Here is a 24860-nt window from a genome sequence, read left to right on the forward strand (position 1 = left end):
TAGTGAACCAGGTGAGTTTTTACAACAATTGACAATGGTTTCATGGTCATTAGACTTTTAATTCCAGATTTTTACTGAATTCAAATTCCACCGTCTGCTATGGCAGGATTCGAACCCAGGTCCCCAGAGCATTGCCCTGGGTTTCTGGATTACTAGTCCAGCGACAATACAACTATGCCATCGCCTCCTCTGCTTCACAGTGATCCTGACCTGTTCACATTCCCCTGGCCTGCTTCTCAGTGATCTTGACCTCCTACCAGTCTGCTTCACAATGATCCTAACTTGCTTCACACTCCTTCCAGTCTGTTTTGCAGTAATCCTGACCTGCTTCACAGTCTTCCCGGTCTGTTTCACAGTCCTCCCGGTCTGCATCACAGTGATCCTGACCTGCTTCATACTCCTCCTGGTCTGCATCACAGTGATCTTGACCTGCTTCACACTCCTCCCGTTCTGTTTTACTGTGTTCCTGACCTGCTTTACACTCCTCCCGACCTGCTTCACAGTGATCCGGACCTGATTCATATTCCTCCCTGTCAGCTTCACAGTGATCCTGACCTGACTCACATTGCTTCTGGTCCCTCTTTAATTATTTTTCTATGGGAATTTTCCATGCCCACCCCCTCTGTGTTTTCCATGTTGTAGCCTGCTGTTGCTTGTAACTACTTTGTTTTAATACTCTTTCACAGGACGAGGATGTTGCTGGCTAGGCAAGCATTTGTTGCCCATCCATAACTGCCCTTGAGAAGGTGGTGGTGAGCTACCTTCTTGAACTGCTGCAGTCCATGTGGTGTGGATATACCCATAGTGCTGTTCACAAGGAAGTTCCAGAATTTGTACCCAGTGACAGTGAAGGAACGGTGATATATTTCCAAGTCAAAATGGTGTGAGCTTAGGAGGGCACTTCCAGGTGGCGGTGTTTCATCTATCTGCTGCCCTTTCCTTCTTGGTGCTAGAGGTCATGGGTTTGGAAGGTGTTGTTGAAGGAGCCTTGGTGAGTTGCTGCAGTGCATCTTATAGATGGTACACACTGATGCCACTGAGTGTCGGTGTTGGTGGCAGTGAATGTTTGTGGGTGGGGTGCCAACCAAGCGGGCTGCTTTGATGCTTTGATCTGGATGGTGCTGAGCTTCTTGAGTGTTGTTGGTGCTGCACTCATCTGGGCAAGTGGAGAGTATTCTACCACACTCCTGATTGGGCCTTGTAGATGGTGGACAGGCTTTGGGGAGTCAGGAGGTGAATTCCCAGCCTTTGCCCTGCTCCTGTAGCCACAGTATTTATAAGGCTAGTCTGGTTCAGTTTCTGGTCAATGATAACCCCCAGGATGTTGATTGTGAGGGATTCAGCGATAGTAATGCCATTGAATGTTAAGGGAGGTGGTTGGATTTTCTCTTGTACCTATTCCTACCAGGAGATCTGATGTCATGGTATGTCATGCTCGTCTGTCCTGCACCTTCCTCCCCCATCCACTGTAGCCCAGCCGCAGCCACTTTGTGACATCCGTCATCCATCCACACCTAAGTCAACCCCTTTTTCTGCTGCCCTCCATCATTGTTATGATCCCAGCTGATGTTAATGTTGGATAAGTCAGAGTGAAACCTGGCTTGGTAGATCCTAACTTTCTCTTTAGGAACCGTGGAGGTCAGTTACTGAACACATTCACGACAGTTTGCCAGTATACCGTTGACATGAAGAACAAAACATTAAACAAGAAAAATGAACTATGAACTATGTTACACGAGACAATAAGTTGGAAAAATTTCAATAGGTACCAGAAAATGATTCAAACTCTCACTATTCCTTTCGTCCTAGCAACCCTTACTGACAAAATCCCAGTGAGAATTTACCATGCCTCAACACCAAGGGTCCTTGCTTGGATTAGCTCAGTTTCAAACAGTTTTCTTCTGGCAGACTCCTGAACATTCACAAGATACTTTTCTTCAGCTGGAATCTCTCTGGAACACTCCAAAAACCACAATCTAAGCTCACTATTAATTCAACTTCAGAGCAAACACATGAGTTCCCTAAACTCAGCTCCCCAGCAGACTTGCAGGATTTCTTATGAGAGATTAGACCTCTTGCCTGCACTCTCTGGTATACACACACTGACTGACTGCCTTTCTGTGTTTCCCCGTCTCTCTGGACCTGTGTCACTAGGCCACAGCACAGTGTTTTCTACTTTTTTTTAAAAAACTTCACTAAACTATTAGCTGCTTGGTATCCCATCTCTCCACCTCAAGGGTTGTAAAACCTCATTAAAAATGCACGTATACAAACGGGGCACCAGAATTCCCAGCACTCAACTCGCAAAAACCTCTAAATGAAACTAACACCAGGTTTCACTTAACACCCAAACACAAAATAAAGAATCACAGAATCTTTACAGTGCAGAAGGAGGCCCTTTGGCCCATCAAGTTTGCACTGTCTCTCTGAAAGAGTATTCTACCTAGTCCCACTCCCCTGTCTTATCCCCGTAACCTTGCACATTCTTTCTTTTCAGGAAGCAATCCAATTCCCTTTTGAATACCTCAATCGAATCTGCCTCCACCACCCTTTCAGGAAGTTTGCTCCAGACTCCAATCATCCTCTGGGTGAAAACATTTTTCCTCACATCACAATGACCCCTTTTGCCAATTATTTTGAATCTGTGTCTCTAGTTCTTGATGTTCTCTTGAGCAGGAACAGTTTCTCACTTTTTACCCTGTCCATACCCCTCAGGATCTTGAGTACCTCTATTAGTCTCCTCTCAGCCTTCTTTTCTCCAAGGAAAACAATCCCAACCTCTCCAATCTATCCTCTTGGCTAGAGTTTTTTTTATCCCTGGAATCATTCTTGTGGATCTCCTCTGCACTCTCTCCAGTATAAATTAAACTTAAAGCTATACATTGTTCCTAACACTATTCCCACTAGGAGAGATCTCGGTCACTTTCCTCTTCTGATCAAGTTGCAGAAAAAAACATGTAAGCAAGCTGCAAACACTGTTCAGATTTCAGGTCACTTAATGAGAAACCCCTTCAATCCAATAAACCTCCTGCTACAAAATCAATGAAGACAGAGTTTCCCTGTGAAAGTCTGAATAAACCAGTGTGCGTGTGAAAGAATGGTGATCTTTAGATCCATGTTGATTCAGATAGGCAGCAAGGTGGGTCGACTGAATTAACACTCGCAGGATAGAGCTTTGAGCAATGGGGGCAGTTGATCAAAAACTTGGGTACAGACTCCCACGTCCAAATTCCTGACTTCCACAGCCGTCACTAATCCATGAAAATGATTCAAGTCTTTCTCATAGTTGACCTTTTAATATTGTAAATACTAGGCCAAATTTGTTTTTATTTTATAATTCTCAAAGGAGAAAACTCATTTTCAGTTCATTGGCAGGGGTTATACCATTGGTCTCAGTTTCCCATTGAGAGACATGCTCATCAAAATCACATTTTGGAAATTCAAATGTATGCCACCTTTGGAGTGATTGTAAGAAAATAGCAAACGTTGCCACACAGGTTTCCAAGCATTCCAATAAATGGCAAGGACTCCCCATCAGATACTTGGGATTTATATATTGATTCCCCTATTTTTTACATGTTTGGTACACACATCTGTATATAATTACTGTCTACAATTTCTTATTTTCACTCATCATGATAATAGAATTTGTACAGTACTAAGAGAGGCCATTTGGTGTATCATTCCTGAGGCACCGCTTTGAAAGAGCTATCCAGTTTGTCCCACTCCCCTGCTCTTTCCCCATAACAAATTTTAAATTTTCAAGTGTTTATTCAATTCCCTTTCAAAAGTTATGATGAATCTACTTCTGCTCCCCTTTCAGACAATGCATTCCAGGTTGTAACATAAAAAAAATTCTGTTTTTTTGCCAATCACCTTCAATCTGTGTCCGCTAATTAGTGACTTTCCAGTCAGTAGAAAAGGTTTCTCCCTATGTATAGTAAAACCCTTCATAACATTGACCATCGCTAATAAATCTCCTCTTAACCTTTCAAGCTCTAATGAGAACAATTCTAACTTCTCCAGTCTGTCCACATAAGTCCACTGAAGTCCCTCATCCCTGGTATTGTTCTAGTAAACGGTACTAATTGTTACAGTTTTGTGCATGCTGCTCGATTAAAAACTCAGATGTCCAATTTATATTGAAAACTACCTATGTGAATTTGTCACACTGTAATTACACCCTCCTGCCAGTAGTGGTGCTGCAAAGCCTCAATTTTGTACCTCCCAGCGCTCCGGCCTATCCAGCAACTCCAGTGCTCCAACCTGTGCTTCTCTGCTTCCTAAATTTATATAAGTTGTATTTCTATTTTACTCTAAATCAGATAAAATCAAATTTTATTTGCAGATAAGGACAGAATATACAACTTCAAAATGGGAATAAAATTACCTTTGTGTGCCCTGTTCCACTGTCTAGAACCCTCTAAACCCACTTCACCCAAAATTACATGTTGGTCTTCATTCTCCATGCAACCTCACAGAGGCTCAAATTGTAAACTTGTAAAACATTCTTCCACGCTAAACGCTGGCAATTTCTTGGAAGGAAATATTCAGAAATAAATTCTCTTGCATACTTACCCGGTCTCTTGTCAGCATTTGCGCTCTGTTTTTGTGTACGATTTTGATAACCCCAGGTGGTTGGATCCATGCCTCTCCATCTACCTGTATTGGTACGCCCTCATCGCCCAGAATGGTGATCTTCACAGACCGACACTGCAAAATATTAAGTCATTTTAATCTTGGTATTTACACACTCAAGACTATGACATCTGAATAATCAGCATTAAGGATTTTAATCAAAAGCTTGTCACCATATCTTTTAATACGTTTGGTTAACAAAAATCTTTCACACTAAAATTAACAATTGATCTACCACCAATTATCGTTTTCAGAAGAGAGTTTCAAACTTCTGCCACCATTTGCATGTAGAAGAGTTTCCCAATTTCAATTCTGAATAGATTGTCCTAATTTTTAGATTATGTCCCCAAGTCTCAGATTCCCCAACCAAGGGAGATAGGATACTATCTGTTCCCTTTAATAGCTTGCAAACTTTGATCAAATCATCCCTTAACTGTATAAATTCCAGGGAATACAACCCCAGTTTGTGTAATCTCTCCTCATAGTAGTCCGGGTATCATTCCGGTAAATCTACACTGCACTCCCTCCAAAGTCAACATCTCCTTCCTAAGGTGTGATGCCCAGAACTGTTCACAGTGACTCCTGGTGTGGTCTAACCACATAGCTGAATCTTGATTTCTATGCGCTTATATTCTAAATATAAAGGCCAGCATTCCATTGGCCTTTCTGACTATTTTCTGCACTTGTTCATGGCATTTTAATGATCTGTGTACCTGGATCCCCAGGTCTCTTTGGATCTCCACTGTTCCTACCATTTCACCATTTAGCAAGTACCCTGTTCTAACCTTTTTAGGTCTGAAGTGGATAACCTTACACTTGCTTACACTGAAATCTATTTGCTATAGTTTTGCCCATTCACTTAATTTATTAATATCTTTGTAATTTTATGCTTCCATCTACACTACTTACAATGCCACCTATCTTTGTGCCATCAGCAAATCTGGATATGTGGCTTTCTATCCCTAAATCTTTACTAAAGATGTTGAATTAGTTGAGGCTCCAACACAGATTCCTATAGAACACTACTAGTCACATCCTGCCCATTATCCCTACTCACTGTCTCCTACCACTCAATTTCCCACAAAAGCCACAGCTCACCAGAGTGGTTGGTATTAAAATTCCCAAAGCACTACAAACAGATGGTAATGAAAATTCTCACCTGTTAGGCAATACCTAACAGGGGATTCTTTTAAAAAGCAGAAACAGGAATAAAAGGCACTAGATTCCTGCACACTTGTTAAAGCCAGACCCCAACGCCCAAAGAAATTCCATTACACTGCCTCATCCAAAAGGATGATGAGAAACCCAAGCTTGAAAGAAAAGGATTGTTACATATAAAGCGAATCATAGCAAGTGTAAGATTAATATGTTGATGTTAGAATGAGAGTGCCCAAATGTGTGATCATATTTCTCTTGTTTTACCATGAAAGTAATGTAAAAGATATAATCAAGATTCCATTTTTCCCTGTATGGCAAAGTTGTGTCATGCCCAGTGAAGGCAAGTCCTATTCGTAAGTTTAAACATGGACTACATTCAGTATATAATATGCTCACTTCTTTGGACAGGAGTCCTCCCCCTGTTCTATGGATCCTCTCACCCACCTCCAATATTCTCCCTCTGCTTGGACCCCAACTTCTGGCCTCTTACCTGCTCTTGATCTTTTCATTGAGAACAGTTGGCGTGACATCAGTTGTCTCAATTTCTCTGCTCCTCTCATCCACTCTAACCTGTCTCCTTCTGAACTTGCCACACTTTCAATACTTGACTTGGTTATCAAACCTGCTGGCAAGGGTGGTGCTGTTGTTGTCTGGCATACTGACCTTTACCTCACAGAGGCTGAGCGCCAACTCTCAGATATTTCCTCCTACCTCCCCCTGGACCATGACCCCACCACTGAACATCAAGCCATTGTTTCCAGGACTGTCACTGACCTCATCTCCTCTGGAGATCTTCCCTCCACAGCTTCCAACCTCAGTCTCCCAACCTCGGACAGCCCGCTTCTACCTCCTTCCCAAAATCCACAAACAAGACTGCCCCAGTAGACCGATAGTGTCAGCCTGTTCCTGCCCCATGGAACTCATTTCTTCCTATCTTGACTCCATTCTCTTTCCCTTTGTCCAGTCTCTTCCTACCTACATCCGCGATTCCTCTGATGCCCTACATCATATCAACAATTTCCAGTTCCCTGGCCCCAACCACCTCCTCTTCACCATGGACGTCCAATCCCTCTACACCTCCATCCCCCATCGGGATGGTCTGAGGGCTCTCCGCTTCTTCCTTGAGCAGAGGCCCAAACAATCCTCATCCACCACCACTTTCCTCTGTCTGGCTGAACTTGTTCTCTTACTGAACAATTTTGCCTTAAACTCCTCTCACTTCCTCCAAATAAAAGGTGTGGTTATGGGCCCACATGGGCCCCAGTGATGCCTGTCTCTTTATGGGGTATGTGGAACAGTCCTTGTTTCAGTCCTACTCAGACCCCCTCCCATAACACTTTTTTTCGGTATATCAATGACTGTTTCAGTGCTCCCTCATGCTCTCGTCTGGACTTAGAAAAATGTATGAATTTTGCTTCCAATTTCCACCCCTCCATCACCTTCATATGGTCCATCTCTGACACTTCCCTTATTTTCCTTGACCTCTCTATCTCAATTTCTGGTGATAGACTATCCACCAATATTCATTACAAGCCCACGGACTCCCACAGCTACCTTGACTACAGCTCCTCACACCCTGCTTCCTGTAAGGACTCAATCCTATTCCTTCAGTTCCTTCGCCTCCATCGCATCTGTTCCAATGATGTCACTTTCCAAAACAGCGCTTCTGACATGTCTTTCTTCTTCCTTAACCGAGGTTTCCCACCCACTGTGGTTGACAGGGCCCTCAGCCATGTCCAACCCATTTCCCGCGCCTCTGCCCTCACACCTTCCCCTCCCTCCCAGAAACATGATAGGGTCCCCCTTGTCCTCACTTATCACCCCACCAGTCTCCACATTCAAAGGATCATCCTCCGCCATTTCCGCCAATTCCAGCATGATGCCACCACCAAACACATCTTCCCTTCAACCCCTGTTGGTATTCTGTAGGGACCGTTCTCTCCGGGACACCCTGGTCCACTCCTCCATCACCCCTCCCATGGCATCTTCCCATGCAATCGCAGAAGGTGCAACAACTGCCCTTTTACCTCCTCCATCCTCACCATCCAAGGGCCCAAACACTCCTTTCAGGTGAAGCAGCATTTCACTTGTATTTCCTTCAACTTAGTCTACTGCATTCGTTGCTCCCAATGCGGTCTCCTCTACATTGGAGAGACCAAACGTAAACTGGGCGACCGCTTTGCAGAATACCTGCGGCCTGTCCACAAGCATGACCCAGATCTTCCTGTCGCTTGCCATTTCAACACACCATCCTGCTCTCTTGCCCACATGTCCATCCTTGGCCTGCTGCAATGTTCCAGTAAAGCCCAACTCAAACTGGAGAAACAGCACCTCATATTCCAACTAGGCACTTTACAGCCTTCCGGACTTAACATTGAATTCAACAACTTCAGATCATGAACTCTCTCCTCCATCCTCGCCCCTTTTTTATCCCCTTTTTTCTATATTAATTTTTATTTTTTATCCACTTATTTTTATTTGTTGTTTTATCCCCACCTCCTATCCTATTTTTGATCTTTTCTTTTCTCTCCTCATCCCAACCCCACTAGGACCATCTGTCACTTGTTCATGTCCTCTCTAGAGTGCTTACCCTTGTCCTACTATTATACATTCTGTTTTCTTACCTTAATGCCACCATCAGCACCTCCTTTAGCCAGTAACACTACCTTTGTCCTTTTGTTCATGACATTTTTGTCAATCTCTCCTTTGCCCCCAGCTGTGAAGAAGCACTGCTTAATACTCCAGACACCAGCCGTGATTGCAAAAGAGAAGAATTGCAATTACAGCCAGCAACCATGGCCACAATGTCAGAAAGCAGAGGAGAAAAACCAAAGGCTGACCAGGACTCTGTGCTGCAGGTTAGGGGTGTCAGTCCCAACAACATGCTCCAGTGCACAAGGGTTAAACAGAAAAGTGGCTGCACTGTTAGAAAGGTAGAGAGTAGAATTTGCAGTGAGAGTGCAGCACAGTTAGACATGGTTAGCACTGACATCCAGCCTAACAACAACCCTCAATCAGAGTTGTATAACAACTATAAAAATCCTTCAGCTGAGTACAAGATTGTTCAGACATTCTATCCAGCTTCACCTGCTCCACCCCCCTTAAACAGTATAAATTTCATCACATTTTTACTTCTCTTTAGCTCTGAAGAAGAGTCATATGGAGTCGAAACGTTAACTCTGTCTTTCCACAAATGCTGTTGGACCTGCTGAGTTTTTCCAGCATGTTCTGTTTTTTTTTTCTAATTTTCTGGAACTGTCTTTGATCTAACAACGGACACCAACAAGATTACTAAGATGGTTGCCGAAGGCAGATGACTTTTGCAACTTCTACGCAGGATACATCAAGTCTCTGCAAAGTTCCTGATTGAATGGCCATGGGTGGGAGCCTCCCCCTTGAATGGACATACCCAGACAGAACCCATTTGTTGAATTTTCACTGGCTATTGCTTGTGGTTTACCTAAAACTCAAAATCAACAGACTTCCATACTTCATGTCTCCAAGTTCAAAATTTAACAAAGAAAGCTGCAGAAAGCAGCTTTAAGAAGGGTAGCAATGATAATCCAGGAAATTACAGGCTGGTGAGCCTTACATCAGTGGTAGGGAAATTATTGGAGAAGATTCTTCGTGACAGGATTTACTACCATTTGGAAGCAAATGGGCGTATTAGTGAGAGGCAGCATGGTTTTGTGAAGGGAAGGTCGTGTTTCACTAACTTGACCGAGTTTTTCGAGGAAGTGACAAAGATAATCGACGATGGAAGGGCAGTGGATGTTATATACATGGATTTCAGTAAGGCTTTTGACAAGGTCCCTCATGGCAGACTGGTACAGAAGGTAAAGTCACACGGGATCAAAAGTGAGCTGGCAAGATGGATACAGAATTGGCTTGGTCATAGATGACAGAGGGTAGCAGTGGAAGGGTGCTTTTCTGAATGAAGAGTTGTGAATAGTGGAGTTCTGCAGGGATCAGTGCTGGGACCTTTGCTGTTTGTAGTATACGTAAATGATTTGGAGGAAAATGTAACTGGGCTAATTAGTAAGTTTGCAGATGACACTAAGGTTGGAGGAGTTGCAGATAGTGAAGAGGATTGTCAAAGGATACAACGGGATATAGATCGGTTGGAGACTTGGGCGGAGAAATGGCAGATGGAGCTTAATCCGGACAAATGCGAGGTAATGCATTTTGGAAGGTCTAATACAGGCAGGAATTATACAGTAAATAGCAGAACCCTTAAGTGCACTGATGGGCAGAGGGATCTGGGTGTACAGGTCCACAGGTCACTGAAAGTGGCAACGCAGGTGGATAAGGTAGGCAGGAAGGCATATGGCATGCTTGCCTTCATTGGCAGGAGTATTGAGTATAAAAGCAGGGAAGTCATGATGCAGCTGTATAGAACCTTGGTTAGGCCACACTTGGAATACTGTGTGCAACTCTGGTCGCCACATTACCAGAAGGATATGGAGGCATTGGAGAGGGTCCAGAGGAGGTTTACCAGGATGCTGCCTGGTCTGGAGGTTATTAGCTATGAGGAGAGATTGGAGAAGCTCGGATTGTTCTCACTAGAGCGACGGAGAATGAGAGGCGACTTGATAGAAGTTTACAAAATTATGAGTGGCATGAACAGAGTAGGTAGTCAGAAGCTTTTTCCCAGGGTGGAAGAGTCAATTACTAGGGGACATAGAGTTAAGGTGAGAGGAGAAAACTTCAGAGGAGATGTGCAGGGCAAGTTTTTTACACAGAGGGTAGTGTTTGGAATTCGCTGCCAGAGGAGGTGGTGGAAGCAGGTACAATAGTGGTGTTTAAGACGCAGCTTGACAAATACATGAATAGGATGGGAATAGAGGGATATGGACCCCGGAAGTGCAAAATGTTTTAGTTGACGGGCAATATGATCGGCGCAGGCTTGGAGGGCCGAAGGGCCTGTTCCTGTGCTGTACTTTTCTTTGTTCTTTGTTCTAAATGAGTGGGGGCAAACAGACTGCCCCCACCCCCACCCATTCTCCATTGTGTAGCAATGGCATCTCGATTTAAACCATTCATGGTGGACGTAAGGAGTATTGGTGATGTGAATGGAATTGGCTACAGGTAACAAATTTATTATCCCATGTACCAGAGAGAAACTGATCAGTCTGCAAAGGAACAAGCTGCAGAAAAAGGCAGCAACACCCAAGCCTTTTTTAAAACCTGGGGATGGCTACACCCTAAAGTCTCACAGACGTTCCTTTTCAAAGTCCATCTGTACAGAAACTTGGCCTCCTGATAAGAAAACCACAAGTAACCAATTTCAGATCTGCTGGAAAAGCCATTTCTTTGAGGGGAATCTTGCAGCAACGCTGACATATGGCTCCAGCTATTGAAACCCCCTCCTAGTCTACCCTTTTGGAGTGAAAAGTCTCTTTCAACAGGCCTGCGACAACTGCTTTTCCTTTGACGAGCCAAACATGATCTAGGAACTATTCTTTCACTTACAATTTATAAAGTACACTATCCTCTTGAACTGTACCTTTCTCGGCTGTATGCGTGTGCGTGAGTGAGGGTGATGTAGTGTTTAGACTTTCAGGGTGATGGTGTGAACAAATAATTCTCTGTATTTAAAACTATGAAAGTTTGTTGATTATTTAAAAAATTGACCACACATTCAGGGGTTGAGAAACATACACAAACACTCTGATTACAGACAGTAAGGGTTTCAGTTCTCTCCCATCCCTGTCTGTAACATACCTTTTCAAAAAATTCAATCAAGATCGTCAGGCATGATCTATCCTTTAAGATCTATGCTATCTCGCTGTGATCGGCATTCAGTCACTCTAACATTACTCTAGTTTCAACAACACCTGTTTGGCTAACTGGTCATAATTTCCTGGTTTCCCTCTCTCACCATTTTAAATGGTGGATATATACAATTTTCCAACCTAAAGGAATGGGTCCTGAATCAAGAGAACAAACAATACCTTATTGGAGGGAAAATTAAGACACGGAAACAGAAAAAACAGAAAAGGGGCAAGAAAAGGGACAGGGAAAAGAAAAAGTAAAAGCTGATCAGAACAGGGAATCAGAACAGAATCAGTAAATGAAGAAGGGAAGGTGCCAAGGGGGTAGGGGTGAAGTCTATTAATGGACTAAACACCCAGAAAGTGGTTAGCAGGTGGAATGCACTATCATAAGAAGCAGTAAGGCCAATGGCATAGACACATTTAAGGGAAAGTCAGATAAGTATATCAGCAAGAGAGGAACAGAAGGTCATGAGGATGTGCTGAAATTAAGTAGAGTGAGAGGAGGCTCTTGCGAACATTGGCACACGCCAGCTGGATCAAATGGCTTGTTCTGTGCTCTGTATTCTATATACTGCTTTCGATGGAAGGTAAGTCAGCAAACTGTATAAAAGGCGGTTGATCTGATATTACCTATTTTACACCATCATCAAAAGTTAAAGCTACCCTGTTGTTATTTGCCAGATATCCAATACAGGTATTGTGGGAGCTCAAAACCAGGACCTGGACTGTTAGACTTGCCAATAAACGGGCACAGACTCTGCTTAAAGCTTCTCCTTGCCACCTCGTGTGTCATCTGGGGGTGACATGAGAACAACGGTCCAACTGAGGAGCCTTGTGTGAAGAAAGTGCCTTAGTAGATTAAACTCCTCTTTGGCCAAGGGTAGATTTGGTACGTCTTTCACCTTAAGGAGCAGTGGTTGCAGGATGGCCTGTCAGAAGAGACAATGCTGGACAGGACTGTTAGATAGGCTGGTCCCACGATACTTATTACTACTGTTATGCGTATGGTTTCATTGTGTGAGAAGAACTGAGCCAAACTTGGGGGAATAATCTGATTTCGAATAATGGGTGGCAAAACCAGAGTTTCTTATTGTCTGCACGTTAGCTCTGCAGATTGAACTAGCCAGTTTGCTGATCGAGTACTTTCTTGTTTTTATGTTCAGTGAGCTCTTACTAAGGTGTTTCTTGCAACTCAATGTAACTCCCAGATACAAAAGCTTTGGACTGTGTCCATTCAAGATGTTGAGCTGTTTGTTGGCCTGTGTTTAAAACAACTGGGTACTGTGTTTTTAGCATTTGGCTTAAGTCTCTACCTTTTGCAGTAGTGGGCCATCTCTCCCATTTCAGCAGTCAGCATTACTGCTGGCTGAAATCCTGCCAACAACCACAAAATCGTAAGGAGTGGAATGTCTAGGAACTGCTATGATCAATGGGGATAAGTTGATTAATGTTTGCCACAGCATAGTAATTGTGCTCAAGGGGAATGTATTTATGATTTCACTGCATGTAAATGACCAAAGCAATTCAGCTTAAATTTAAGATCAACCACATTTACAATGCTCCAACAAGGATCAGGAAAACATCAAAGCAGTGAAAGGTGTCCTAAAATAAACTAACTGGAATATATTGCTTAAGATATCTTAGTTTAGGGAAAATCTAAGGAAAGGGTATATTGAGAAAGCAGTTTCCAAAATAGATAAACAAGTCAAATAATTTGGAAATTAAACAAAAAGGAAACGAATGATAGAAGCCCTGGAGGGAGAAAAGGAAGGGGAAATTCTGGGAACCGTATAAACATTTGTTCAAATAACTTTAAAGGGATATTAATAGTGATGTTAAATTAAACGCAAAGTACATCAAGAAAGTGAAAATGGATCCATTAAATTAAGGGCAGCTCTCAGAAAATACTGCAAAGAAAAATGTGCATTTGGAATAATCCTCCAGTCAGTAATAGAATGATCAGAATTTCCACAGAACTGGACTATAGCAGAGCCCATGTGTTTCAATGGGCAGAATGGCCATTTCCAAATCCTGATTCTCTTATGACCAATTGGATCTGAACAGCAGAAATACAAGTCCGCCAAACCCTTCCTTTGCTGTATGAATGAAACAAGGTGAACAGTTCACTGTACGAAAACGGTGACAAAGGCGGATTGCATCAACTGTGAGATGCCATTTTTAAAAATGTATTTGTTAATTTTATTCAATAGTGGGCAAGGCCAGCATTTATTGCCTGTCTTTAAATGCTCTTGTATGACTTAACTATAGTTTAGGCCAGAGAAACTAGAGCTGGGGAAAATTGAATGTTGAAGTTGATGTCCACCTCTGGCTCTGCATCAATCAGAAATAAGTTTTGGCCATTGCCACACTTGACTACTGGATTTTCATCAATGGTCAAGGTGCCTGTTAAAGGTTAATGAATCTGACATCGATATTGTGATGACCCATGTGCTGGAAAAAGCCCATAATTTCTTTGGTCTTAAAAGGGACATCACACGAAAGTGGCCTGGGGTGTATTCTAAAAAAGGGTTAATTGGCTTCCTGATTATGACATCATAAGGTTCCAAGAAATGCCCACGTGACAATGATCCAACTCGAAAGGGAGTGCAGGAGCAGAAAGACTAGGATGTATATGCTATCAGTCTCTATAGGGATCATAACAATATTTTCATCTAACTTAACACCATTGATGCATTGTGGCACCCAGAACTCAATATACCAGCTTAGGCCAAACCAGTGTCTTATACAAGTTCAACACATCCTCCATTTTCTTGTGCGCTAGGTCTGTGTTAATAAAATCTAGGATATTGTATGCTCTATTAACTGCATTCTCAAACTGTCCTGCTACCTTCCTTAAAATCTACCTCCAAGACTTTTAGTCACCTGTCCTAATATCTCCTTATGTTATTTGGTGTCAAATTGTGTTTGTGAAACGCCTTTGGATTGTTCACTGTGCTAAAAGGTGTTGTATAATTTCAAATTGTTGTTGTTTGAACTTGAGCTCTTGATCTACTTGAAAAAAATTGAATTTTTGGCATCAATGATGCATGTAGCATTAGGCAAGGTTAATGCTGCCTCTAGAAATAAATTTCATTCAGTGATTTGCACAGCCACAAGAAGCCCTGCTAGATAGTTTCGTACAAGCTGTGCCCTTCGTGAAATTCAGTGATGTTCAGAGGCAATGCAGACTCTGGCAAGGCATTCCATTGCTGGCAGAATGTACATGTCTTCTCTGTTCCAGTAACGAACATGGCTGATAATGAATGATCTCAGCAGACATACTTATCAACACAGAGTGGAATGTAAAACAAAAACCCAATCCCAATTCATGAATGCAGCTGATTATGTTGGTTGATAATGATTAAAATCCTAAAAAAACTTGTACAGAGCTTTTAACAGAATTATCATGGGAAATCAGACTGATGCTGATTAGGGGGTAACAAAAGCGGAGATGTAAGATGAAGAAAAGGCATTGAGAACTTAAAGAGAAGATCATGTTTCTATAAAGCTATGGACACAATTCAAAATCTTTAAATAGTCTTCACCCAATAGAACAGCAGGGAAAGCATTTCATCTGGAGATTATCATCTGGACATCAACTACAATTATCTTCAAATATCAAAGCATCTGAAGAGCAACGTACCCACCTGGGCTATTCTGTGATGTTGCAGCTTGATGACTCTTGAGACTGCCATCTGCATACTTCCAAATACAGCCACCACTTCCAAGATCTTATCATCAAACGAGGGTGCACCAAAGATCTAAAAGGACACAAAATTCACAACTCTGGGAAGGACAGAATAACTGTATGGCAAAACATATCAGCATTTGCAGCTTGAGTTCTTTTCTAGTCTGATGGAGCAGGCCTTTCCTTGGAAAGGAGTTGTAAGAGGTAACTTTACAAATTTGCTCTCCTTTCACAGCAGCACATGTCAGGAATGTGATCTTGCCAGCTTTCAGCCCAAGTCAGTTTTCATCCTTCTAAATTAAGCTCTGAAAGGGAGGGCAAACTACCCCTTACACATGATCACAGATATTAAAAGATAGACATTACTGGTGGCAATGTTGGTGGATACAATATTTTTCCATTTCCCATTTAAGTGTTCAGCTGCTTAGAATCACCACCAGAAACGTCTAGCCTAACCGACTACGATTTCAAACTGTGAGCAATAAACTTAAAAGCGAACTCAACAACAGTTTTGAAAGTCATGGATAATAATTTTAATAGCACAATAAATAATTAGAGCTGATTTAATAGGACTATATCACCCATGGGTAGTCTGAGGCCTGATGCGAAGTTACTCATTTACACAGTGGCTCTGACTTAAATGATGGTTTCTTGGACCGTGGCAAAGCTTGTTAAGGAGGGAGGAAAGAAAGTCGGAGATGAGTGGTGCCAAGACTGATTGGCTCCTTTATTGTAGGCTAATTTTTCATGAACCAGCTGGTTCTGCTCAACATCTAGAAACAACATCAGCTCCAGAATAGACAACCATGTGTAGAGTTGGCAAGGTGCTGGGAACGTAGTTTCAATGAGCTTTTCAGTTGACCTCTGGTGCTCAAGGTGGACAGTAGCAGCAGTCAAGAAGCCAGTGAAGTTTGAGCCAAGGAAACAGAGGCCAACAAGAGTTGGAGAAGCCGGTATTAAACGTGGGAGGCAAGGGTTGAGGCAAATCCAACTCCTTCCACTGTACAAATTTGCAGAAACTTGATAGGAGGACTTTTTAAACCTTTCGCCTTCTCAGAGGACAGAAATGTTAATTTGAAGGGTATCTGGTTGGCTGATTGTTTTTTGGTGGAATGCAGTTGGATAGCTATTATTTTGGGAGATTATGGAGAAAACTGAAATATGATAGATGTGATTGACATATAGTTGTGATAGAGCAAGAAATAATAGTTGAACCAGATATTTAAATGGTTCTCCGTTTCCAGTGTTTTGGCTTCTCTCTAAGCATTGTTATTACATCATCTTTTAAAATAAATTTACATATCCTGCATAAGAACATTTATTAACAAGGCAATTGGCAATAGCAAAAGTATGGCGTGAGAGTGAAGAACAGGATACATTTCTAAGTGTTTAGGCAAGCACGTACTTTGGAAATCTGACAGGCTATAACATTGTTTAGAAAGTGCTTCCACTTGTGCAATACTCCAGGCTCAAGGCATATTACAGTATGATCCCAGTATTAACTAGAAAGGCTTACAACAGTGGCAGCAGTTCCTGAACAATAATATTGTCGTATTCAATGCCTGAATTCTGCTGCTCCAGAAGCATTCTGGCAATTTTCCAACCAGTGGTGCATTTAGCTGCTTTAGGACCAAATGAGGAGAGTAGGAATGTCTTGAGCTCAACAATCAATTGTTTTGTGATTGACAGAAGGGTCCATATCTTCCTCATGCAACTTACATCATCTTCTTTTGTACCACCCCAGAAGTTAGTTCCTCCGGCATAGCTGGGAATGTTTAATACAGCAATGCCCTGGAGACTGGGGAGGGGAATGTATTGTCCATCGCACTGTAACACAGTAAAATAGACAGCGTGAAAAAACACATCTATATTTCAACAGTTAAATAATGCACATCCAGTCTTCCACTCCATTCAAACTGTAGCAGTAAGATGTCCCTCAATGGCAATGCTGATGCCTTTCCTGAACATGTAAGACCATAGTAAACAGGGTGGAGGATAGCCAAGGACTTCAGGATGATATAATCAAACTGAGGATAGGGTCAAGCACATTTTGGGTGAAGTTTAATGCAGAGAAATGGGAAATTATACATTTTGGTAGGAAGAAAGGAGAGGCAATATAAACAAAATGGTACAATTTTAAAAGGGTGCAAAAATAGAGAGACCTGGGGTTGCAAGAATAGAGACACGCAAATATTTAAAGGTGGCTGAGCAAATTGAGAGGTCTGCTGGAAAAGCAATTAGAATGCTTGACTTCATTAATAGAGTCTTAGAGGACACAAGTGAGGAAGTTATGATAAACCTCTATAAAGCTCAGTTAGGCCTCAGCTAGTGTACTATATTTAATTCTGGGAATCAGACTTTAGGAATAATGTCAAAGTTTTAGAGACGATGTACAAAAGATTTACTAGAATGGTATCAGAGAAGAGAAATTAGAGTTATGTGGACAGACTGGAAAGGCTGGGCTTGCTCTCCTTATAGCACAGAAGATAAATAAGGGGCTGGATTTTCACCATGACGGAAGGGGTCTCGGAAAGGGCTTAGCCAAAATGGTGCCTGAGTCTCGATTCACAAAGTCCTGCTCCTGAACCCAACTCCCACCATTTTAGCCAGGGGAAATAGGGGAAGGTTGTAGTTTGCGCATCCATGGTTCGTGGAGGCACCTTCACCTGTATAAGTGCAGTTGCCTCCAAACAGATCCAATTTTCATTAGTGGGATGCCCAAAACACTTGTGGGCTTTAGAGATTTGAGAAAAACATCTAAAGCTGTGAGAATTATTTGGAGATGTAGGAATTCCCTTTGGAAAGATCCAGGAACTCTTTTGGAAGAGGTCCAGGGACCCCTTTGAGAGAGGTCAGGTATCCTTTGGGATTGTTAAAAGTAGACATAAACATGTGTAAAAATGGACTCAGTGGAACTGTCAAGTTGTCAAGGCATTTAAATCTCCAAGCTCTTTAAATTTTTGAAAAGCTCTGCCATTGGAAAAGATTAGTGCTTGCAATTTCACAAGCTGTCTGCTGAAATAAGCCTGAGGGTTAGCATTATAGAATTAGTGCTGCATGACTTATTCCACAGCCTAACATTATCACACTGGGGGCTTGTAAGTTCACTGTTTTATTGACAGCTCCAAGTCTGACGTAGGGTTAGGAATACAAATGCATGTTTTCATAAAGGGTTAAGTACTTGAATGAGGTGTGTGCTTTCATTAAAAGATTAAGTACTTGAAGGATTTTAAATGTATTGAATTGGTTTTTAATCAATAAGTGTTTTTTTTTTAAAATAAAGTCTGCAATAAACACTTCAAACTTTATTTTATTTCATTTCAGAATGGCTCTTGCGATCTTCCCTTGATGGATATTGGGTGAGTTGGCATGGAGGGTGTAAGGGCAAAGGGTGGTTGGTGGGGTCACTGGTTGTATGCATTGGTACTAAGTTGGCATTCGGGGTGAAAAGTGGGGCATAGGTTGGCAGAAGGTATAAGGGCTATGGTGGCACAGGATGGCATGCGTTGGCATGAGGAATGCACAAGACATGATGGGTGAGGGCTAGAGGGCTGTTTTTGTTATTTCTCTTTATAGCTGGTACAACCTCTTTTAACCAGTCCGCTTCGGCACCTGGCAGCACCTGTCGCAGCTCTGAATTCTCTCCAGGGTCGATAGGCCTGCCTCCCATTATCACTTGACCCTGACATTTGTTTGTTAATTTGGGTTCAAATCTTGCCAATGGAAGTGACTGATTTTAAAAATTCTTTTCCTGGGATGAGTGTGTTGCTGGCTAGGCCAGCATTTATTACCCATCCTGAATTGCCCTTGAGAAGGTGGTGGTGAGCCACCTTCTTGAACCGCTGCAGTCCATGTGGTGTTGGTGCACCCACAGCGCTGTTAGGGAGAGAGTTCCAGGATTTTGATCCAGCGATTCATAGACTCAGACATCTGCAGCACAGAAGGAGGCCACAGCATTGTGTCCGCGCCGGTCATAAGGCTCTGACTACACTAATCCCATTTTTCAGCGCTTGGCCCATAGCCCTGGAGGCTATGGCAAAATAAATTAATATCTAAATACTTAAATGTTACAAGAGTTTATGACTCAACCACCCTTTCAGGCAGTGAGTTCCAGACTCCCACCACCCTCTGTGCGAAAAAATTTCTCCTCAATTCCCCTCTTAGCCTTCTACCTCTTAGCTTAAATCTATGCCCCTTGATTATTGACCCTTCTTCTAATGGAAAAAAGTGCCTTCCTATTCACCCTATCTATGCCCCTCAATCTTATATGCCTCTATCAGGTACCCCCTCAACCTTCACTGCTCCAAGAAAAACAGCCCCAGCCTATCCAATCTTTCCTCATAGCTCAGACCCTCCAGCCCAGGCAGCATCCTGGTAAATCTCCTCTGCACCCTCTCCAGTGCAATCACATCCTTCCTATAATGTGACCACCAGAACTGCACACAGTACTCCAGTTGTGGTCTAACCAGTGTTTTATACAGTTTCAGCATAACCTGCCTGCTCTTGTATTCTATGCTTCAGCTAATAAAGGCAAGTATCCCATATACCCTAACCACCTTATCTACCCGCCCTGCTAACCCTCAGAGATCTGTAGATAGGTACATCAAGGTTCCTCTGATCCTCAGTACTTTCCAGGGTCCTAATCTTCATAGTGTAATCCCTTGCCTTGTTAGCCCTCCCCAAGTGCATTACCCCACAGTTTTCCGGGTTGAATTCCATTTGCTACTGCTCTGCCCATCTGAGCAGTCCATTGATTTCCTGCTGCAGTTTACGGCTATTCTCTTCACTGTTTACCACCCTACCAATTTTTGTGTCATTTGCAAACGTCTCGATCATACCCCCTACATTTAAGTCCAAATCATTTATGTACACCACAAACAGCAAGGGCCCCAGCACCAAGCCCTGTGGAACCCCACTTGAAACAAACTTCCAGTCGCAGAAACATCCCTCTACCATTACCCTCTGCTTCCTGCCTCTCAACCAATTTTGGATCCAATGTGCCACTTTGCCTTGGACCCCATGGGCTCTTTCTTTCTTGACTAGTCTGCCATGAGGGACTTTATCGAAAGCCTTGCTAAAGTCTACGTAGACCACATTAAATGCATTACCCTCATCCACACTCCTGGTTGCCTCCCCAAAAGATCAAATTTGTCAAACACGATTGCCCCTGAACAAATCCATGCTGATGATCCCGGATTAATCCGCGTCTCTCCAAGTACAGATATGTTCTGTCCCTCAGTATTCTTTCTGGTAGCTTCCCCACCACCGAGGTTAGACTGATTGGCCTGTACCTTTCCTGGTCTATCCCTTCCTCCCTTTTTTAATAATGGGACAAAGTTAGCAGTCCCCCAGTCCTCTGGCACCTCACCTCTAGCCAGACAGGATTTGAAAATTACTGCCAGGGCCTCTGATATCTCTTTCCTTGTCTTTCTCAATTGCTTGGGATACATCTCATCCAGGCCTGTGGATTTATCTGCTTTTAAGGCCACTAAACCCGCTAGCACTTCCTCTCTCTCTATGTTAATTTCCTCTAATATCTCATAGTCCTCCACCCTGATGTCTATACCTGTGTTGTCCTTTTCCATTGTGAAGACCGACGCAAAGTATTCATTGAGGACTGTACCCATGTCTTCCAGGTTCACACACAGATTACCTCTATGGTCCCTAATTGGCCCTACTCATTCTCTTGCTCTTTATATATTTAAAAAATCCTTTGGGTTTTCCTTTATTCTACCCACCAATGCTTTCTCATGCAATCTCACAGATTTCTTAATTTCCTTTTTAAGGTCCCATTGCACTTTTTATACTCCTCTAGGAGTCCTCGGTATCTGCCATAACCTTCTCTTTTTTTCTTAATCCTAACCTTTATGGCCCTGGACATCCAGGGTTCTCTGGATTTGCTCCCCTTTTCTCTTTACAGGAATATATTTGCCCTGTACTCTCGCTATTGCCTCCTTGACTGCCTCCCACTGCTCTAACACAGTTTTACTACAAGTAGCTACTCCCAGTCCACTTGGGCCAAATCGTATCTCATCTTATTAAAGTTAGCCTTTCTCCAGTTTAGAACTTTTATTCTTGGCCCAACCTTATCTTTTTCCATAACTATCCTAAATCTAACTGAGTCACTATCTCCAAAATGCTCCCTACTGATACACCTTCCACCTGCTCGGGATCATTTCCGAATATTAGGTCCAGAACTGCCCCCCTACCTTATTGGGCTATGCACTGGCTAGAAAAGTTCTCCTGGATGCAACTTTAGAATTTTGCTTCCTCCCTACCTTGCACACCAATACTATCCCAGTTAATATTTGGGTTGTTAAAACCCCTACTATTACTGCCTTATTACTCTTACACCTCTCTGAAATTTGATTATATATTTGATCCTCTATCTCTCCCTGACTGTTTGGGGGCCTATAGTACACACCCAACAGCGCGTTTGCCCCTTTTGTGTTTTTTACTTCTAACCATATAGACTCATTTGATGATCCTTCCAAGAGATCATCTCTCCTCACTGCTATAATTGATCCCTTGATCAATATTGCGACACCCCCTCCTCTTCCACCCCCCTCTCTGTCTCATCTGAATACCCTATAACCAGGAATATTGAGCTGCCAATCCTGCCCTCCTTTTAGCCAAGTCTCGGTCATTGCTACATCATCATACTCCCATGTGCCTATCTGTGCCCTCAGCTCATCTGTCTTTTTCCTCAGGCTCCTTGCATTAAAATATATTCCATTTCACCTTGCTAAACTCAATTCTTTCTTATCTAGCCTATGTTTCCTCTGCCCTGCAGACTCACTTACTAGCATTTTAACGTCTAATTCCATCTCAGCTTCTGTCTCCTCTGAACTACTTTTCAGGATCTCATCCCTCTGTAAATTTATTTTCAATCCACTCCAACAGCATTAGCAAACCTCCCCGTGAGGATGTTGGTCCTGTTCCTGTTCAGATGTAACTTGTCCAACTTGTACAGATCCCACCTCCTCCGGAAACAATCCCAATGCCCCATGAACCTAAAGCCCTCCCGCCTGCACCATCTCTCCAGCCACAAAATGATCTACTCTATCCTTCTATTCCCATACTCACTACTGCATGGTACTAGGAGTAATCCGGAAATTACTACCTTTGAAGTCCTGCTTTTCAATTTCCTACCTAACTTCCTAAAGTCTGCTTATAGGACCTCATTTCTCTTTCTTCCCATGTCATTGGTCCCAACATGGAGCACGACCTCTGGCTGTTCACCCTCCCCCTTCAGAATGCTCTGCAGCCATTCCGTAACATCCTTGACCCTGGCACCCGGGAGGCAACATACCATCCTGGAGTCACGTCTATGGCTGCAGAAGCGCCTGCCTGCACCCCTCACTAATGAATCCCCTAACACTATTGCCCTTCCACACTTCTTCCTCCCCCCTGAGCAGCTGGACCACCCACAGTGCCATGGCCTTGGCTCTGGTTGGCCTCCACAGAGGAACCGTCACTCTCATCGTTTCCAAGGCCAAAAAATGATTTGTGAGCGAGATGCACTCAGGGGATTTCCTCACCACCTGTCTGGCCCCCTTCTTCTGTCTGGCATTCACCCATTCCCTCTGCTTGCACTTCCTTAAGCTGTGGGGTGACCACATCCTGAAACATGCTATCCACAAACCTCTCAGCCTCATGAATGCACCATAGTGCCCCCAGCTGCTGCTCAAGCTCCAAACCCGGAGTTCAGATTGCTCCAGTCAGAGTTATCTCCTGCACACATGGTCATCCAGACCATCAGGAGTGTCACATAGCATAGGATGTGCAAATTGCAGGACTGAGCTCCCTAAACACATCTTAACCAAATAGAATATAGACTCTTGCTTTTATTTTACCCTTACTCCTATTTGAGTCTCACTGTTTTAACCTTTCTCTCCGTAAGTCTCACTGTTTTAACCCCTCTCCCAAAGTCTCACTGTTTTAACCTCTCTCCGTAAGTCTCACTGTTTTAACCTCTCTCTCTTATAGTCTTGCTGTTTTAACCTCTCTACCTTGAAGTCAACAGTGAAGGAACAGTGATACATTTCCAAGTCAGAATGGTATGTGACTTGGAGGTGAACTTGCAGATGGTGGTGTTCCCATGTGTCTGCTGCCCTTGTCCTTCTAGGTGGCTGATGACACCTTCCATCACTTTGCTGGTGACCAAGACTGATTGACTTAATTGACTGTAATTGACTGAACTGGATTTGACCTTTTTTGTGTACAGAACATTCCTGGGCAATTTTCCCCATTTTCAGGTAGATACCAATGTAGCTGTACTGGAACAGCTTGGCTAGGGGCGCAGCTATTTCCGGAACATAAGTCTTCAGTGCTATTGTTGGGATGTTGTTAGGGTCCATAGCCTTTGCTGTATCCACTGCCTTCAGCTGTTTCTTGACATTACGTGGAGTAAATTGAATTGGCTGAAGGCTGGGATCTGTGATGCTGGGGACCTCTGGAGAAGCCTGAGATTGATCATCCACTCGGCACTTCTGGCAGAAGATTGTAGCAAATACTTTAGCCTTGTCTTTTGCACTGATGCGCTGGGCTCCTCCATCACAGAGGTTGGGAATATTTGTGGAGCCTCCTCCTCCAGTGAGTTGTTTATTTGTCCACCACCATCCTTGACTGGATGGGGCAGAACTGCAGAGCTTTGTGCCATTGGTCATAGGTTTGCTTAGCTCTGTCTATCACATGGTGCTTATGCTATTTGACATGCAAGTAGGCCTGTATTGTAGCTTCACCAGGTTGACACCTCATTTTTAGGTATGCCTGGTGCTGCACCTGGCATGCCCTCCTGCATTCTTCATTGAGTCAGGGTTTATGGTAGTGGTAGAGTGGGGGATATGCCAGGTCATGAGGTTACAAATTGTAGTTGGCCCACAACACCTTATAGATACCCGGTTTTGAGTGTTAGTTCTGTCTGAGTCTAGCCAATTTAACACAGTGGTAGTGCCACACAACACAATGGAGTGTAGCTTCAGTGTGAAGATGGGATCTTGTCTCCTCAAGGATCGTGCAGTGGTCACTCCTACCAATAATGCCACAGACAGATCCATCTGTAACAGGTAGGTGTGGACGAGGTCAAATAGGATTTTCCCTCGTTTGTTCTTTCACCACTTGCTGCAGCTACATCCATCAGGACTGGCTAGCTTGGTAGTAGTGGTGCTACCAAGTCACTCTTGGTGATGGAAAGCGAATTGTTACCCTCAGTGTTTCTTCCAATTGTTATTCAACATGGAGCAATAGTGATTCATTAGCTAATGGGGGGCAGCAGGTTGTAATCAGCAGGAGGTCTCCTTGCCCATGTTTGACCTGATGCCATGAGACTTCATAGAGACCAGAGTCAATGTTGGGGACTCCCAAGGCAAACTGCTGGTGGCACAGGACATACCCAGCATTGGTGATGGTGATGTCTGGGACATTGTCTATAAGGTATGATTCAGTGAGTATGATTCGTTGAGTATGACTGTGTCAGGCTGTTGCTGGACTAGTCTATGGGACAGCTCTCCCAATTTTGGCACAAGTACCCAGATGTTCATCAGGAGGACTTTGCAGGATGCTGGGTGGTCTGTCAATTCATCCAATTTTATTCTTAT

General features: G+C 43.2%; 1 protein-coding gene across 1 annotated transcript in view; it reads right to left on the reverse strand.

Annotated features, from left to right (window-relative positions):
* The window catches only part of LOC121290467 (diacylglycerol kinase eta-like), a 383823-nt gene that overhangs the window by 34680 nt on the left and 324283 nt on the right, over positions 1–24860 (reverse strand). The window contains exons 20-22 of the mRNA XM_041210907.1: positions 16981–17088; positions 15221–15334; positions 4579–4713 (exon numbers count right to left, since the gene is read on the reverse strand). Coding sequence (XP_041066841.1) covers positions 4579–4713; positions 15221–15334; positions 16981–17088 — 357 coding nt within the window. The remainder of the gene's footprint in view (positions 1–4578; positions 4714–15220; positions 15335–16980; positions 17089–24860) is intronic.

This window comes from Carcharodon carcharias, chromosome 18 (assembly GCF_017639515.1).
Source record: "Carcharodon carcharias isolate sCarCar2 chromosome 18, sCarCar2.pri, whole genome shotgun sequence".
Lineage (NCBI taxonomy): Eukaryota > Metazoa > Chordata > Chondrichthyes > Lamniformes > Lamnidae > Carcharodon > Carcharodon carcharias.